The sequence below is a fragment of the Echeneis naucrates genome, chromosome 10, assembly GCF_900963305.1.
Source record: "Echeneis naucrates chromosome 10, fEcheNa1.1, whole genome shotgun sequence".
Classification (NCBI taxonomy): Eukaryota; Metazoa; Chordata; class Actinopteri; order Carangiformes; family Echeneidae; genus Echeneis; species Echeneis naucrates.
The window spans coordinates 5,072,045-5,088,234 of record NC_042520.1 but is presented as its reverse complement, the minus strand read 5'-3'; the positions used below and the strand labels follow the sequence as shown (position 1 = coordinate 5,088,234).

The window sequence follows — 16,190 nt, the reverse complement described above, 5'->3', positions numbered from 1 at the left end:
TAGTCTCAACTACTCTGTATAATTGATGTACTGTATATTTTAAAGCACACTGTTCAACAGTCTGCTCGGCTACAACATTTTCATATTCTTTCCAATAAGAGCTTCTATGTGATTGCTTTGTTTTGTTTGTTTGCTTTGTCAAAGCCAGATTGGGGTCTGGCACAATAAAGAACACAGACACAGACACAGACACACACACACACACGTATAGACATACGTTTTTCTTGAACACTATTTACATGGGGTTTTGTTGTCTTCTTACCTCCCTCATTATCCTTGCCGTCTGAGCAGAGCGTTTCGGTTGCTACATCGCATCCCAGCCCTCTCCACCCTGATTGGCAGATGCAGTGCCAGACATTTTGATCCAGGACGCACCTCCCATTGTTGTTGCACAGCCCGGGGCAGCCGTCTGTCAACACATCATGTATGTGTCAAACAGCCGAGCAAGCCAGCGTCGGAAATTCAGGAGCAGAAAAGGAAGGGTTGGGGGAGAAGACAAGAGCGAAAGGCAGAGGGTGTGTATAGAGTGGACGGGGCAGAGGTGGGACAGAAATGATAAAAGACAGTACTGAGTGAACATACAGTACAATACACCTCTGACAGGACTGGGGATGTGGGGGGAGGGGTTGTGGAGTTACAGTCGTTTCACATGAGTTTCAGGAGCAGGTGAAGCTACACTGAAAAAAAGAAATGTAAGACTGGAAGAAGGCGGAAAACCTGCTGAGCTACCTGGAAGATACCAAGAGAGTCAAATCCTAATGACGTCCTGAGGTTTATCTGTTGAAATCAAAGTCTGAATGGTTCTTAGTGCGTTTACTTAGTGGGATTTTCAGATCAGGGGCTCCATCATGAGCATTCTTTGACTTGAAAGATCCAGAAATCCCATTTAGGAAAAATCTAAAATCAGAGAAGTTCATTTCTTTTGTCTGAAAATAATAAAACTGGGAACAGCCCATTGCAGATGTTAGAAACACTCATGTGAAGTAACGGCAACATAAAAAGGGAAAAGGGAGTATATATGTAAATAGGAGAAGAAGTGTGGGAAGAAGAGGGAGGATCAAGAGTCTCTACATATACAGAAAACAGAGCACTTGCTGCCAGATCGCATTCCTTCTAGCGGAGGGTGAAGACAGGGAGCCGAGAAATGACTAAACCACACCAGTCTGGGGCGTTTAATCTGGCAGACACAGGGAATTAAGACGAGGGGGGTGGGTGGGGGGAGGTGGAGAAGGGACCGTGGAGTCTGGTGTGAGACTGGTTAAGACGGACAGGAGATGAGGGGACATATTGTGGGGGGGGGGGGGGGAGCAGGATCACAGCAGAAACATTATGATCGACTCGGACATAGAACAGGTGTATATACGCCGTGCTAGGAAAGACAGAGAAAAGGGAGGGATTGTTTGTGACAATCTCCCTGTGGGGGGTAGTGGTTCAATTTACCTTTATATCCTATCTTGACTGCTCCTATTACACAACCGAGGAAAGGGAAACATTTGGAAAAGAAAATTACTTATCTCTGTGGTGGCAGAGAACTAAGACTGACAAACACATTTACTTATTGCAACTTGCAGGGAGCACAAAAAAAAGGTGTAAACTGTAGCTGGCATAAAAGCTGATGTACCTGCCAGCTTTGTTTCAATATTTGGAAAAGAAGCTTTGCAGGTAATTTTTTTTCCCAAAAATGATGGTTGCCTTTGCCACGTTTCACCTTCCGCTCTAATTTCAATCTCTTGACCGTGTATGTAAATCACAGTCATTATGGTGATTGAGCCGAATGGCTAACACTAAGCATGACTGACAGGATATGACTGAGCTGAGAAAAATTTTTTTACAAGCAAAACATAGGCGTTAAAAAAAAAAAAAAAAAAAAAAAGAAAGTAAAAAACATCTATACATGAAGGATATAACTCTCAAACGAAGTAAAAGCAGTTTTTACCTGATACTCTGGAATCCAGGGCTATACATGCAAGCCAAGAGGGAGTTGGAGAGAGACAGATAGGCAGGCAGACAGGCATACAGACACAAAATAGAAAAGAGAATGGATATAAGTAGGAGTTAGGCAGAGAAATGCAAACAGAGAAAACAAGTAGAAATTTGATTTGAGAAAAAGAGAGACACAAAAAGACAGAAGCTACAGATTTAGAAGATTAGATTCCTAGTGGAACTATGGTAATATGTGTGTGGGGGTTTCCAGTATTAGAGTGCGGATGTTAATTAAAGCAGGAAGTGATTACTCTGAATAAAACATCCTTCCATGGTCGAAATCTTCATGTTTTTTTTTTTTTTTGGGAGGGGGGGGGCTCAGATGCCGATTTAATTTCTCTCCATAGGAGGCAATGAAAATGAAATCAGCATCTTAACCTCAGTAAAATATTCATTGTTAACATTCTCCATCTGTTTGGCTTTGCCAGGGAAAGACCGACTTACACAAACGGCACACACCATTTCTCTTGATATGTGAGTGTTATAACACGCTTTTGTTTCCAGATATATATGAGCTGGTTTGATCTGGAGCTCCTTCAAAAACATTTTCCTGTCTGTTTGTCAGGACGTACGTAGTTTCAGCTGCACTCTAATATGAATGCATCACGAAGCAGAATACTAAACTTCTCCATCTTTTCTTTTTTTCAATTTCACCATCATCTTCACTTCAGTGATTTTAACAACTGCACGCCAATGAATAAGCAGTACACGAAAACGAATCAAAAACACCTTAGTGGTAAACTGCAGTGCTGAGAAAGCAGTGACAGTGGGTTAAGTCTTGCATATAAAATAGGATCTAGATGCGTGTGACAGAAGAATGGCCAAGGAAGTCCTCTATTCACGCTTTGGCCATGTAATGAGATTAAAAGGCGCTTTGTGCAATGGCAGTTATTCAGGGTTTGAAAGACAAAATAAGCTCCCCCGTTCTCCAAGAAAAAGTAATGCATTCCCTATTCATCCACTCTGCATCCAAAGCAAGGAGTTACCTTTCTGATGGGAGCCTGGAACATGATGAGAGAGAGAGAGAAAGAGGGAAAATGGACGGTACAGAGCCGGCCCAGAGGAGGGAAAAGATTAATTCTATCAAGAATGTGACCCCTCAGAAACTCCCTGACTGCAACCGAGCCTGTATTGTGGATCCATCTCTGTAAATTTGCAATTAGGGCTCAACAGTTTGGAGAGTGCTGGATCTTTGTTTCTCTGGGAATCTATCATCACGAGAGGTTGGAAATGACACTTGGGGAAATGCTGTTTGACGCGGCGTGTCAGGGTTTAACTACAGGACCTTTGACAGAGGCGAAGGTGTCAAGGAAGTTTTGAGTTAAAGGTCAATGAGAAGTGACATCTCAGAACTCATTATCCTCATTAATGCCAGCTGAAGCACTGCCATTTCAGAAAAATGATATTCTAAAGAGGCCTACCCGGGGCTTTTTGGGTCCCTAAATACCTGCCCTCGCCTCGCTAATACAAGAGCATTACTTCAGCAGTGCAAAAGGTGGAACATCTAAATGGATGAAAAAGAAAATATTACAAAGTTCGATGTGAGGTGTTGAGAAAAAGAAAAGAGAATTTGAAAAGGGAGTGAAAAGTGAAGGACGGCTGGCAATAAGAACAAATTACATTTTCTCATTTCTTTTCAGCGGGTGAGATGCTTTGCATTAAATTTCCTTAGAAATTGAATTTTCATTTAAATTCTGTCCACTGACAGAACCGGATATTGGTTTTAATACACTTAATTCGAATATTTATGCATACAGCATTTTTTTGATGCTGAAGACAGAGTCTATGCCAATTGCACTTTATGTTGTTCGATACAGTTTAATTAATAAAGATGCTTCAGGGTAAAAAGTGCAGCATCTTCCTCTGAAATCTGCTGGGGTGGGGCAATAAAATGGAAATGTTGTTAATCAATGGGCACCTCACTTCTGTGGCCAGTGTTTAATACGGCGATCTCTGGAAAATGAGCTGCAGTAAACAACAGATTACTTCTGCGCAATAAAAATATCACTAGAAGCCACTGATCACCAGTTGGCCATGCAAAGGTGAGTGTGAGTGTAGGCAGCAGCAGCACTGTGTCACGATCTGTGTCCTTCCAACAGACGCTTGAAACCGCATGGAACATACTGACATTCACACTCCAAAGTTGCCCTTTTGAGCCTGTCCATAAATGAATTTCCTGTAGTTCATGCCCTTCTGTCTGTGTGTGTAGGTGGATGGTGCTGGATGTGTCACAGTGTCTCACCGATGGTGCAGTGTTCACCCGTCCAGCCCTGGTGGCAGTCACACTTGCCCTCTCGACAGACACCGTGGTCGATGCAGCGTGGGTGACAGTCCCTCTGCTCACATTCTGGTCCTGTCCAGCCCTCCTCGCAGTGACATGTGCCGCTGATGCACGAGCCGTGGGGGCCACAGTCCACCACGCACACCTCTGTCGCAAAAAAAAAAAACAAACAACAACAACAATGGAGACACGCAGCTTCTGTTTTGGTGAAATGCTTCTTCTTTTTGATATGTTTTTGTACTCGTCATCTGCAACTTCAGAAAAACACTATGAGATATGTTTGTTCCCTTTTTCTCAGGCAAAAAGGGCGAAGAAGTTAAATTATGAAGGACGTGTTCGTGAAACTGTGTGCGAGAAAATTCTGACATTAAAAGGCAACTACTGCAATGAACAATAGAAATTCATAAAAAGGGGCTCAAAATTGCTGCCATCAATTAAAGGAAATCTTTAGAGGCAAGATTTTACATGGAAAATGTCAGGCGTTTACTGCTTTCTTTTGGTTTATGGCTCTCAACAGACTTCTTGTTGTGTGTTGTGTACACAGCTCTTTTTTTTAAAATGAGTGTGTAGCAGGACACACAGTTGGCACACAAAATACCAAAGCACTGAAACTCCAATTATATTCAACCATAATACACAATGAATAGTTTGGGGGGGGGGGGCATAAATAGGATAACTCTTCCTTAAAAAGCATCTCATTAATCTTGATATATAATGTTATTGCTTTTATGGGTTCAGGCGATAATAAAGTGGCTTTAATTGTCAGTGCTTGACATTTAATGTGAAAGTTCTGCTTTCTGTGATATAAACAGCAAAATGCAGTGGTCTCCAAGTGCATTAAGCTAGACGGTGTAAAGGAGTGTGTGTCTGAACGCACACTGGAGAGATTAAACTTTAAACAGAGCATCAAAATGAAACCATTTGTACATTGATACATGATTCTGCGAAGGCAGTCGGACGGTATCTGATTCATTTTACGTCTATTTTGTGTTAAAGTTCCTCGGCAGCAAATTCCGAAGGACTTTAATTTGCTTATCAACTAACAGCCCAATCAGTGTAACAACAGCTTTTTACAATCCGAGACAACATCAGAGCTTATCAAACTAAATATATGTATACTGAATAATTACCCTAGGATAATGGAAGAGACCTTTTTTCTTTTTTTACACGCACGCACGCAGAGGCAACACAGGCTATTGTTGTTATTTTTGATTCTGCAGCCGCTTTAGCTTATCTTTATCACAGTAATGTCAGAGGCCATTTTATTTCTCATGAGTGCAGAAGCCCTAAAATGAAACAAAACATGTCATCCTTCAGAAAGTCTAAATTCAGGAGAGGGACAATAAATCACTGCAATTACTGTTCATCTAAAACCCTCTGGAACAGCTCATTTTTTGGGTTTTACATATTCAGAGAGCTTATTTGCATGGCGTCTTGGCAAAGCGAGGCGAGGCTGCTGGATTTGAGCAGGTTCTTATGTCTGGACTCTGGGAGATGTTAGATTCACGTTTTCTTAGAATGCAGTGCTTCAGAAACGGCGGAGCAGCTGTGAATCTTTGTTGTCTTCGGGAAAAAAGTAGAATTCAAATGATTGAATCCACGGGTGGTAAGTAAATCAGCGTGTAGCAGTGTAAAACGGATGCTCAGCAAGCTGCGGCTGCTCTTTTCTGAGAATAAGAAGAACCATGAGGTTCTGCTCTGACAATAGCCGTCAGTGTGCTGAAAGGGAGCAGATCAAGTGTGTCCTCAAATCTTTAGTGACTGGATGCTCCAGGGAATTTACAATGATCCCTTACCAAAGTTTGTGACTTTTTTTTTTTTTTTCCTAAATAAACCTGCTACAGCATACGGTACAAGAAATCAAATTAGTTAAGAACTCTCACCTGAATAAAAGGTACAATAATAAGTCATTGATGAGATGACTCATAATGTTTTGGTTTTTTTTGCACACCACAACTGCTGCTTCGCCCAGTCCCATTCCCCTCACTGGGGTATCTTTTAACTGACTGTTTCCAGCTCTTTGAATGGAGATTTTCTTCGATTGAGAGACCTTGGATGGTTCTGATTAAGTCGAGCCAACACTGTAGAATATTAAGCATGCCTCTGGAGGGGAGTCATTCAATTCCAAAGGGATCCCTCTTTTCCATAGAATCCATGCAATCAATTTTTCATTAGTGCAAAAGTGTTTATCTGCCTTTAACACGCCCCTGACTCGAGCTGGATAGGGGTTGTGGGCGGTCGATCCGTGGTATACGCTTGTTAATTAAAGTTTATTTAATTGAAGAAGAACTGCAGCATTAATTAAGATGGAATCCAGGACCTACCAGGTGGGTAAACGGCCCAACTTTTGGACTACATCGAGACCAGCTGCATGGGATCTACTATTGACAAGCGTGAGATATCTTGCTGAGTGAGAGGATTGTGTCTGAAATTTAGCAAGCCGGCCTCCTCATGCTTTGATATTTGACTAAATCGTAAGCCAGGAGAAGTTTGATGGCCTTTAAATGACAGACAAACAACTACGACTGCCACCTTTGGTGGTTCAACTCAGTTTAGCTATTGTGTGTCTCTCCGGGTTCAACACAGAGAATGAGCTTGCTCTGTGGGGAGACAGCGCATATATCACCTGAATCTCGGGTGCTGATAACAGATGGGAGGGGCCAGCCTTTGAACTAACATGTCATTAACTTGTGTCCAAAGGCAAACACTGTGAACACAAAAGCTGGTGGCAAGCAAAGAAGCACTGCTGAGAGCAGCTTGGGGTACACAAGTGTCTGATCTCAAAAAAAAAAAAAATATAAAAATAATAAATAAATAAATAAGCAAGCACAGATAAAAAAAAAAAAAATTAAAAAGAAGCTGTATTTTCATTTTGGAAAACAAATTTTTGACTGAAAAAAAAAAAAGCGAACATGTTCTGGGCCACACAAGAGTAACATGGGGAGGTCAGGCTTTCGTGTCGGCATAAGTTCCTTTTCAACTCAACATGTGCAGCAAGTGTTGATTACAAAAATACAAGGGTGCGATCACACTCAAAGTTGGACTTATTTTAACATAGTGAGCAACTTTTTGTTTCGTTATTGTTACTACCATGTGAAAACTGCAAGAGAATCAACATGTGTCACCATCAACACATGGATTTGCATGTTGCTGAATAATTAATGTCATGTTATCCTACTCTGTTTAAGCCAAACCAGAGTTTCTTTGGTGAGCACTAAGTGAACATAAACCGCATGAACTTGATACGAGCAGCAGTCCACACTGATGTTTGCCATCGCTCCTTTCTTTTTGTGCTGCAGCACCTTCCATGCCTGAGTGACTCCTGACTATCAGGTGTCAACATCTGTCTCCTCATCCCCAAGAAAGCTTTTTTCTTTCCTGTGGCCGGTTCAGATTACTTCTCCGCTCCCCCTTGGAGAAGAAATGAGACGTTTTGAAGCATCCCGGTGTGTTTGTGTTGTGTCAACAGACATTTAATGTTGTTTTCTCGTGTGTCATTGCAGCTTTCCTGTGTATGTAATTGTCTCATATAGCTGTGCCCTGTCACACTGAAGTAAAACTTTACTAAAGGTGATAAAGGCAACGTGTCACCTGAAGCTCATAAAACGCATTGCTCACAGCACCGAAACACACAGTGCATAAATCTGATGAAGAAAAAAAAAAAAAAAAAAACCCCCTTCAGTCAGTCTGACTCCCATTTATCATCCTGTGCATAACCGCACCGGGAATCAGTAGGACATCACAAATTAATATTTTTCTTTCCTACACGCTTACCTATGGGACAAAGCTGAAAAACACAGACAGCTTTATTCCAAATTGTGACATATTAATTTAAGAAAACAAATTGTTCTCCAGTGTTCACTAAATTTGATTTCAAACAGACTGACGACTTATTTAGTTTGGTATGTTTGAGTTGTATTAGAGTTGCAAAGTTATATAGTTATTACCTAAGTGTCTTAATAAAACATACTGCAGCACGAGAAATATATTTCATTTCAACCTACAGTGTTAATAAAAGTGTATGCATCTGCTGTTGTGGACATCTGGTGTCTGCAGCGTTTGTTCACAGTGAGGGAGACATTTGTTTGGGATAAATACAGTCCAAAAAAATGGTGCCAATTACATGTTAGAGAAACTCCAGCTTCATCCCAAAAAACAGCAAAACAGACATTATAGAACCGACTACAGTGTTTGAAAGGATCTGTTGAAGCAGAACAAATAACACAAAACTAATAGCAGCAATAAAATAATGAATAAATGAAAGACTTCAGTGTTTTTAGACCTCAGTAGCTTAATATGCCCTTTAATGCTTTTAAAATGCGAAACAATTAATTGGCTAGTTAATTAGTCAGCTGTAGGAAAAAAGCAGTTAATTAATTAAATAGTTTCTCCTTTTTCTTCTTCTTAAATGCGAGGAATTGTTGTGTTTCTATTGCTGTATTTCTAAGTGGGATACATATGTAATTGGAACAACAGATCTGAGGATGTTATGAAAGGTTTATAAAAGTCTGACAGACACTTTCGTGTCACTGACCAAATTATTAATCAAAGAAAATTCACAGGAAACGTTTTTTTGTCGGCGCTCTAAATCACATCGAAAGCAGACAGAATAGTAGTAGCAGCTTTAGGAGAATGAAAGGGAAGTGACATGAGGTCTGACCTATGGAGCAGTCGGCTCCCGTCCAGTTGGCCTCACAGATGCAGGTTCCCGAGTCGGTGTTGAAGGTGCCGTGACTGGAGCACTGCTCTGGACAAGTGCTCTTCAGGATCTCGCAGCTGATGCCGCCCCAGCCCGGGTTACAGTGGCACTCACCGTGATGACAGGCTCCGTGACTGGAGCACGTCGGGTCTACACAGTCCACTGAGGACACACACAATGAGGACGTCACAGTTTACCACTTCCAGACAGGAAATCAACCCTGCTTATTTTCCCCCGGCCACTTTAACTCTGTTACCAGCAAACAAACAAACAAAAAAATACATCACTTCACTTCACTTCAGCGCCTGTTGATAGCTAGTGAGCCACAGCTGAATTTTTTTTTTTTTTTAGTTTAGAGGAGACTGCTAGTAATTTCCAGCGCTGTTTTCAACTACCTCCCCTCCAGTATATTATAGAGTACTCCCAATATACTGAAAGCATAATTATCCTCCATTATAGGCACAAGGAAAAGGAGGACAATTAGTGTCAAGACGGATATCATTAATTACTATTAACAATCTGCACATCAACCTGCTGATCTAGGTTAATAATTGGCAATTATGACCAACATAATCAACCCATTACTAACAAGTGATAATTTGCAACAACATTTATGCTTCCTCTGGAGCCGATAACTGTGAATTTCCATATGCTTAGAAACCAGTATTGATTATTTACCTGAACCAATTAGTGACACTGGAGCCGTTACACAGCATATTTGAAGTACAAATTCAATGTCCTATTGCATATCTTTCAATTCCAAATGGCCTCCATTTGAAAGCAAACTGTCATATACTCGGTTAAGGAACTTGAAGGAATCTTTTTGCATGTGAGATCAGTGACGTGCACATGTAAATCTGAGATGATAAATGCCTTTTACCCGCACGGGGGAATATAGCTAAATGTACTGAAGTGAAAGGAGAGGAGAAAGAAGCAGCACCGGCAGCTCTTTGTCGATAACCCAAAGACCACGTGCCATTGACTGATCGATTTTAGCAGGTGTTTTCAAACAGTGGAGCTTTCCAATAGGTGGCTCTATCAATGGGAGATGCACAGTCTGTTCCAGTTTGCACCCTAACGTGATCTAAACACGAAGAGGGAGTTCATTTACACATGGTATCAATAACAACATTCAACGCATTATCTGCTCGGTGGAGTTGAAAACACCAATTGTTTCGCCAATGGACTGTTTCGATTCCCTCGACCTCCAGACTGGATCGTGATGCATATCTGTTCCTTCAAAATCCACGTGAAGAAGGTTCTTCTTTTGTCCTTACCTTGTTCACAGTTGGTCCCTTTATGCCCGGAGTTGCACACACAGTTGCCCGCCATGCAGTGTCCGTGTCCCCCACACTGAGGATCGATACACTGGGTGGTAGGAACATCACACTCGGTGCCCTTCCAGCCACTGTAGCACTGACATCGTCCCCTGGTGTACTGGCCGTTACCGCTGCACAGGACCGGGCAGGCAGCTAAAGAGAGACAGCATCACTGATGGAAAAACAATCTTCCCAGACAACACAATATTTCACTTTTTCCCCACATGTGGATGTGAGGATTGATCCCCATGTCTATTCAGCCAAATTATTTTGTGTCTAAATATCCAGATGGATTTTTGTGTGGCCAGACTTATACCGTCTCCCCACATCAATATAGTGTAGATGTCGACTGTCTGAAAGGAGTTTCATTTTTATTCTTCAATGCATTTCAATGCAACACCCACATTACCTTGAACATAATTTCAAGTTTTCATAGACTTTGAAGTAGTTTCAAGAAAATATAACAACTAGGTAAAACAGGGATTTTTCAGCGAATAGAACAGATACAGACAGGTGGGTATAAAAACTGTCTACCTAGAGACCTGTCACCATATCAACCCGTCTCAGTTCATCTGCAATAAGAATAAGGTGAAATTTGCTGATATCTGTATATAGGCAGTCTACTGGTCTAGCTCTGCCAGACATGTGCGGGAGAGGGTCAAAAGAGTGAAACACATTTCTGAGATTTCAGCCAGTTGACCCTTTAAAAGATATGGAAAATGCCCAGAATCAAAATTCATCCATGAGCTTCATAATTACCTCTGGAACAGTACGGCCCTATGAATCCTGGGAAGCAGTGACAGGATCCCGCCACGCACTCTCCGTTCCCGTAACAGTTGTGTGTGCACTCCATGACAGAATCTGTGGATACAGCAGTGTGTGACTCCAACTATTAATAACCCGTCAGATTGTCATATTAAAGCAAGCCTGAAGTTCGTTCTTTTGTAGAACATTTGATGAAAGAAAGTACTGACAGACAACCAAGATAGCAACGTTTCCTCTTTTTTTTTTCTTTTCCCTCCACCTGATGAACCAGGACTTTCTAACCATCTCTTCTTTGCAGAACTTACATCAGACATGGCATACATTTACAGATATTTGTCCATGTCCCACTGAGATCTAAGCCTCCATAACATGTATGCTGATGCCCGACAGTTTCTATCCACAGAGGCATTTTAAAACTGACCAAATAATTCCATTTCATTGATGCATTTCCTTTTCTTCCTATCTCGTCTCCTGCCCCAGCCACTAACCCCCCATTCCCAACCCTTTGAATGACTGATCATGCCCACACAAGCCATGCGATCTCCTGAGTGTTTACAGCCCAAATCCTCTCTGACTTGAAGTTAATCTGACATATCCTACACACAGATCTTGTGTTCATTCAACAGACCATTGCTCATAAAGGGCACCCCCAAAAGACCAGGGCCCTCATTTTGATTGGCGTTAAGAGGGCACACGCTTTTTTGTTATTGCTCATTCTGGTATTGGATGCTCCCTGAGCCAATGTCGGGCCCAGGCAATTTTGACCTCACACATCGATACCTTCATATTTGTAGGACCAGATCAATAAAACTCCCCAAAGGAAATAGAAAAAGAAAAACGTTAACTCAACCTTAGTGTTTCTCCTACTTCAAAACCCAGAAGGAAATTTCATAGGCTTCACAACACTGAAGAGGTTGTTAAGTGGGAAGGATCAATGCTGTATGTGGTCTCGTATTAAAGTGTTGAGCACAATAATCCACTGCTCTCCAATGAAAACAGAGATCTGCCTCTTAGGAGGTTCAAAGTTTGAAAAGCTCAGCATGTTTTTGTCGCAGCCAAACATCTTTCGCCCAACCTCAGAGTTTGTTTGTTCAGGCACAGCTGTTTAAGAACATTCAAACGTGTCGTCACACATCATCCTAATCAAACTCATCAGCTGTCGCAGCAGATGTGTGTCCTCGTACCCTGGATGATAGTGTTGTAGGACACAGCCTCCATGCTGCGGCCATCATTGTAAAACGCCAGGTGCCACACCCCTGAGTCCAGGTACTGGATGAATCCGGCTTGGTGGACAGCGACCGGATGATCCAGGCGGGACCGTGTCTCAGGTTCGCTCGGAGTCCAATGCTCTTTCGCGATAAGCCGGCTGCCATCCAATAGCTCCACAAAGTCATACTGCAAAACAACACGAAGAGCAGATAGGAGCAGATGCAGAGTGTTACTGTAACGTCACCGTAATTAAATCAGGCAGTACATAAAAAGGAGAGTTCAAGTTTAGATTTTCACCTGCTGGATGCTCTGCCTGCTGCGTCTATAGGGATTTTTCTGCCTCTCTAAAAGTATCTCTACGAAGTTGTAATTCAAGGTGCAGGTTTGTATGCAGAGTAAATATTCAAGTATAGTAAGTACAGACTTTTTCCTGACAGTTATTTGGAGTTGATAGATGTTGCTTGGAGAGTTGTTTGTATACTGATAGAGCTGATACGGCTCTAGGGCAAATGCTCAAAAGTTTTCCAAAAATATATTGTTACGTCTGATGAGAGTGCACTTAAGGGCCTCTGGCAATGGGTTTATTATGGTCTGTTAAATAAACACGGATGGTGTTCAGTGCCGATTCAGATTCAGAATTCAGTGTTATTCAGCGATGTCTTACCTGCACGGAATACAAATAAAGGAAAGACAAACAAAGTTAAGGAGGGAAAAAATCCTCACTCACACATACACAAAATTTTATTTTTGTTATTTTAAGCAAATAAATCACTGGTCTGCAGAGCCTGTCCCTGTGCAGACAGCCTCTAAAACCACTTAGGTGCGGTTACTTATGTATAGGCTGCATAATATATATTTAAGCAATACATCACGACAGGCCGTGTTATGTGCTCATTATACCACAGCTGAGGGGCGTTCTTCGGCCCGACGTGACTTGTGTGTGTGTGTGTGTGTTCTTTTCAATCATTGCTGTAGATGGTCCCTCCATAAATTCTTAAAAAAACAAACAAACAGAAACATAGATTAATGGGATAAACAAGTAGTAAAGACTCACTCTTGCCAAGAAAAACAAGTAAAGTGGTGCATCTGCTTTCGCTGCACCTGCTCAACACCTGAGCCTGATTTTGACTGACGCTGTAGGGTACCGAGCGGTGCAGAGCAGAAAACAGTGCAACACATAGCAGCAATCCCCGAACCGGCTACAGGCTGCAGAGGAGCGCAGCAGATGCAGACTGATCCCCTGGCTGAAGCAGCTGCTACCCGGCTCGGGTTGGAAAATAGTCTGTGAGCTGCTTAAAAGTGTGATGCATAAAGAACCAGATAGGTAATGAAACGGTTCTTTTATTTATTTATTTATTTATTTATTTATTTTTTAGCAGAGTCTGGATTTAAATCCAACATTGAGGCTTTTTAGACAATTGAGTTTTTAAGTAAATAGCATTTGACGTTGATTTAGAACACACCTTTAAAATAACTACTCTGTATCATAAAGTGAGAGCATTTAAAATTTACTCTGACGTTTCCATACAACACAAAATCCTATTTCTGTTTCCAGGTGGATAAATATACACAGCAGTCAATGAGGTGCTCTCATGGTGAGTGCGGGTGTAAAAGGTATATTTTGTTTTCCCTGAAGATAAAATATGCTTTTTTTTTTTAAAGTGCTTTTTAATAGTTTAATAGTTTTCCCCCAAAATATAATGTGATGAGGCATGCAAATGTGTCACATAACTATGAGGAGTGATTAATGTTTTGTTTTGAGTTGTTTTTTATTTATAGTGACATGACTGAAATAACTCTGTAGTACAAAAATTATCCCAAATCTGGAGCTCTGTTAAGCTTTTTAGCCTCATTTAACTGAATATTTTTGTCTTGTGGGCCAAACATTCATATCAATCTTCCTCATCCAATCCAATTTCATGCAGCAGCAAAAGTAGACTCTCATAAATTATTAATGTAAGGTACTTGTATTAATAGTATTCATAGCGCGAACTTTGCAAGACAGCAGACGGGCAAAGTTAGTGACTAGCTGGCAACTTTTACTCAGTGAACAGCCAAGACTTGTTGGACAATAAACTAGTGCTGAAATAATTGTGGACTTGCTTTCATCAAGTCAAAATGGAGGCTGGTAACTTGTTTCAAAGTTGCCAACTAAAAAGAATTTATGAGCCGTCCCCTCCAGTGCTTTGTATATGTTAGCTTCTTATTGAGGTTGACTGCCCCTTTAGTGGCCCTCTTTAATTAGCATTAACTCCCAGCCTTAAAGGACATTTCAAAAGATCAAGATTAAAAAAAAAAATGCATTAAATTGGGATTTAGTTCTGTGGAATGAAACAAATGTGGACATAAGGAATCTTTCAGGTGCCTTGCAAATACTAGGAGAGAGAGCATTAAGCAAGGGGAAGGTAAAGTCAACACTGTGATTTAAACCCCTTTGACTAGAGACGGGGCAGGGGAAGGATATTAACCCGGGCGGAAGTTGACTTCTTTGTGTTGCCGTCGTGAGCGGGGAGGAAATAAAACAGGTCGCCCCACAAGCCCTGAACCTTTTGGCCAAGTGCATACATCTCGATTAGCTGGTGTGAAAGCCGACCCCCCCACCCCCCCGCCCAAACTCATCTCAATCCAACAATGCCATTGAATAACATGAAATAGACCAAGCGTGGAGAGACTGCCGGATGCCCCACAGACAGGGGAGGAATGCTCACAGCCTGCAAATTCTTCAGCTCGATTAAATGAACTCAGTCTGATACTCGATGACCACTGAGTACAAATTGATGGGGGGGGGGGGAGAAGAAAAACGACAGAAATTTAAGCAGCATGGCGGCGTAGTGGTTAACGCCGTCGCTCTGCAATAAGAAGGTTCTGTTCGGGCCTTTCTGTGCAGTTCCCAGGTTCTCTCGGTTTTCTCCGGGTACTCCGGTTTCCTCCCACCTTCCAAACACATCATGTTTGGTTTAACTGCTGACTCTAAATGGTCCGTAGGTCTGAGTGTGAGTGTGAGTGGTTGTTGGTCTCTGTCTGTCTCTGTGTGTTGGCCCCGTGATGGACTGGTGACCTGTCCAGGGTGACCCCACCTTCCCCCAGAGTGAGCTGGGATTGGCTCAAGCGCCCCCCGTGACCCGGAAACAGAAAAGCCGTAGAAGATGGATGGATGGATGAAAATGGAACTTTGTGCTTTCTAACTGGTGTGGTTTGTATCAGCACAGGCAGACATTCAATAGCAGATGGAGAGAGTCTAAATTTGAGAAAGGTTTGAAAGGCTGTTGACTCATCTTCCAAGCTGTGAACAAGACGAATGGTCAATATCCCTCGTTGGGGTCTTTCATGCTCAGTTAAGTAAATGCATTGATTTGCGCCCCCAGTACCTGAATAGAATATAATTTAGAAATGGCCACAATGGACGCAGTGTCCAGTAGTGAAAAGGTCGAGTTACTCCGCAACAATTGCCAGAGAGATAAAAGTAGTGCCTTGTTAATTAGTACCCTTTGGTCTTTGATTTTTTTTGGGCTTCCTTTTTTTCACCTTGAAAGTGCAATCCAACTCACTTGTTGTCACTTGCATTGGACTTTCTTCCATCAAAGAGTGGCCCTAACTGTCTACACTTGAGTGAAGCCCATCTTAACATAGATAGAATGTCAAGAAGGTGAAGCTAAGAGCTTTTGCAGTCAAGTGTGGTGGAAAATAGCCATTGTCTGAGTGCTTCCATCACCATCAGCTGTCATCGGACATTTGGATCCCCAGAAATGTCATTCAAGTGACACAGCGCACATTTTGGAAACACTTCACTTTGCAAATGGCAGACATTTAGTGGATGCAAAAGCCATACATGCCCACACACAAGTCGAAGCTGAGGGCGAGAAAACTTCAACTAAACTTGTGCCCAGTTCGATGAATGCATTTTAGGAATCTGAACACTGACTCACACAGGGAG

At 41.9% G+C, this 16,190-nt stretch overlaps 1 protein-coding gene across 1 annotated transcript in view; it reads right to left on the bottom strand.

The window, feature by feature from the left end:
- Positions 1–16,190, bottom strand: part of si:dkey-237h12.3 (teneurin-3) — a 115,139-nt gene that overhangs the window by 37,982 nt on the left and 60,967 nt on the right. The window contains exons 6-11 of the mRNA XM_029512425.1: positions 12,232–12,442; positions 11,042–11,143; positions 10,241–10,435; positions 8,925–9,125; positions 4,226–4,411; positions 263–409 (exon numbers count right to left, since the gene is read on the bottom strand). Coding sequence (XP_029368285.1) covers positions 263–409; positions 4,226–4,411; positions 8,925–9,125; positions 10,241–10,435; positions 11,042–11,143; positions 12,232–12,442 — 1,042 coding nt within the window. The remainder of the gene's footprint in view (positions 1–262; positions 410–4,225; positions 4,412–8,924; positions 9,126–10,240; positions 10,436–11,041; positions 11,144–12,231; positions 12,443–16,190) is intronic.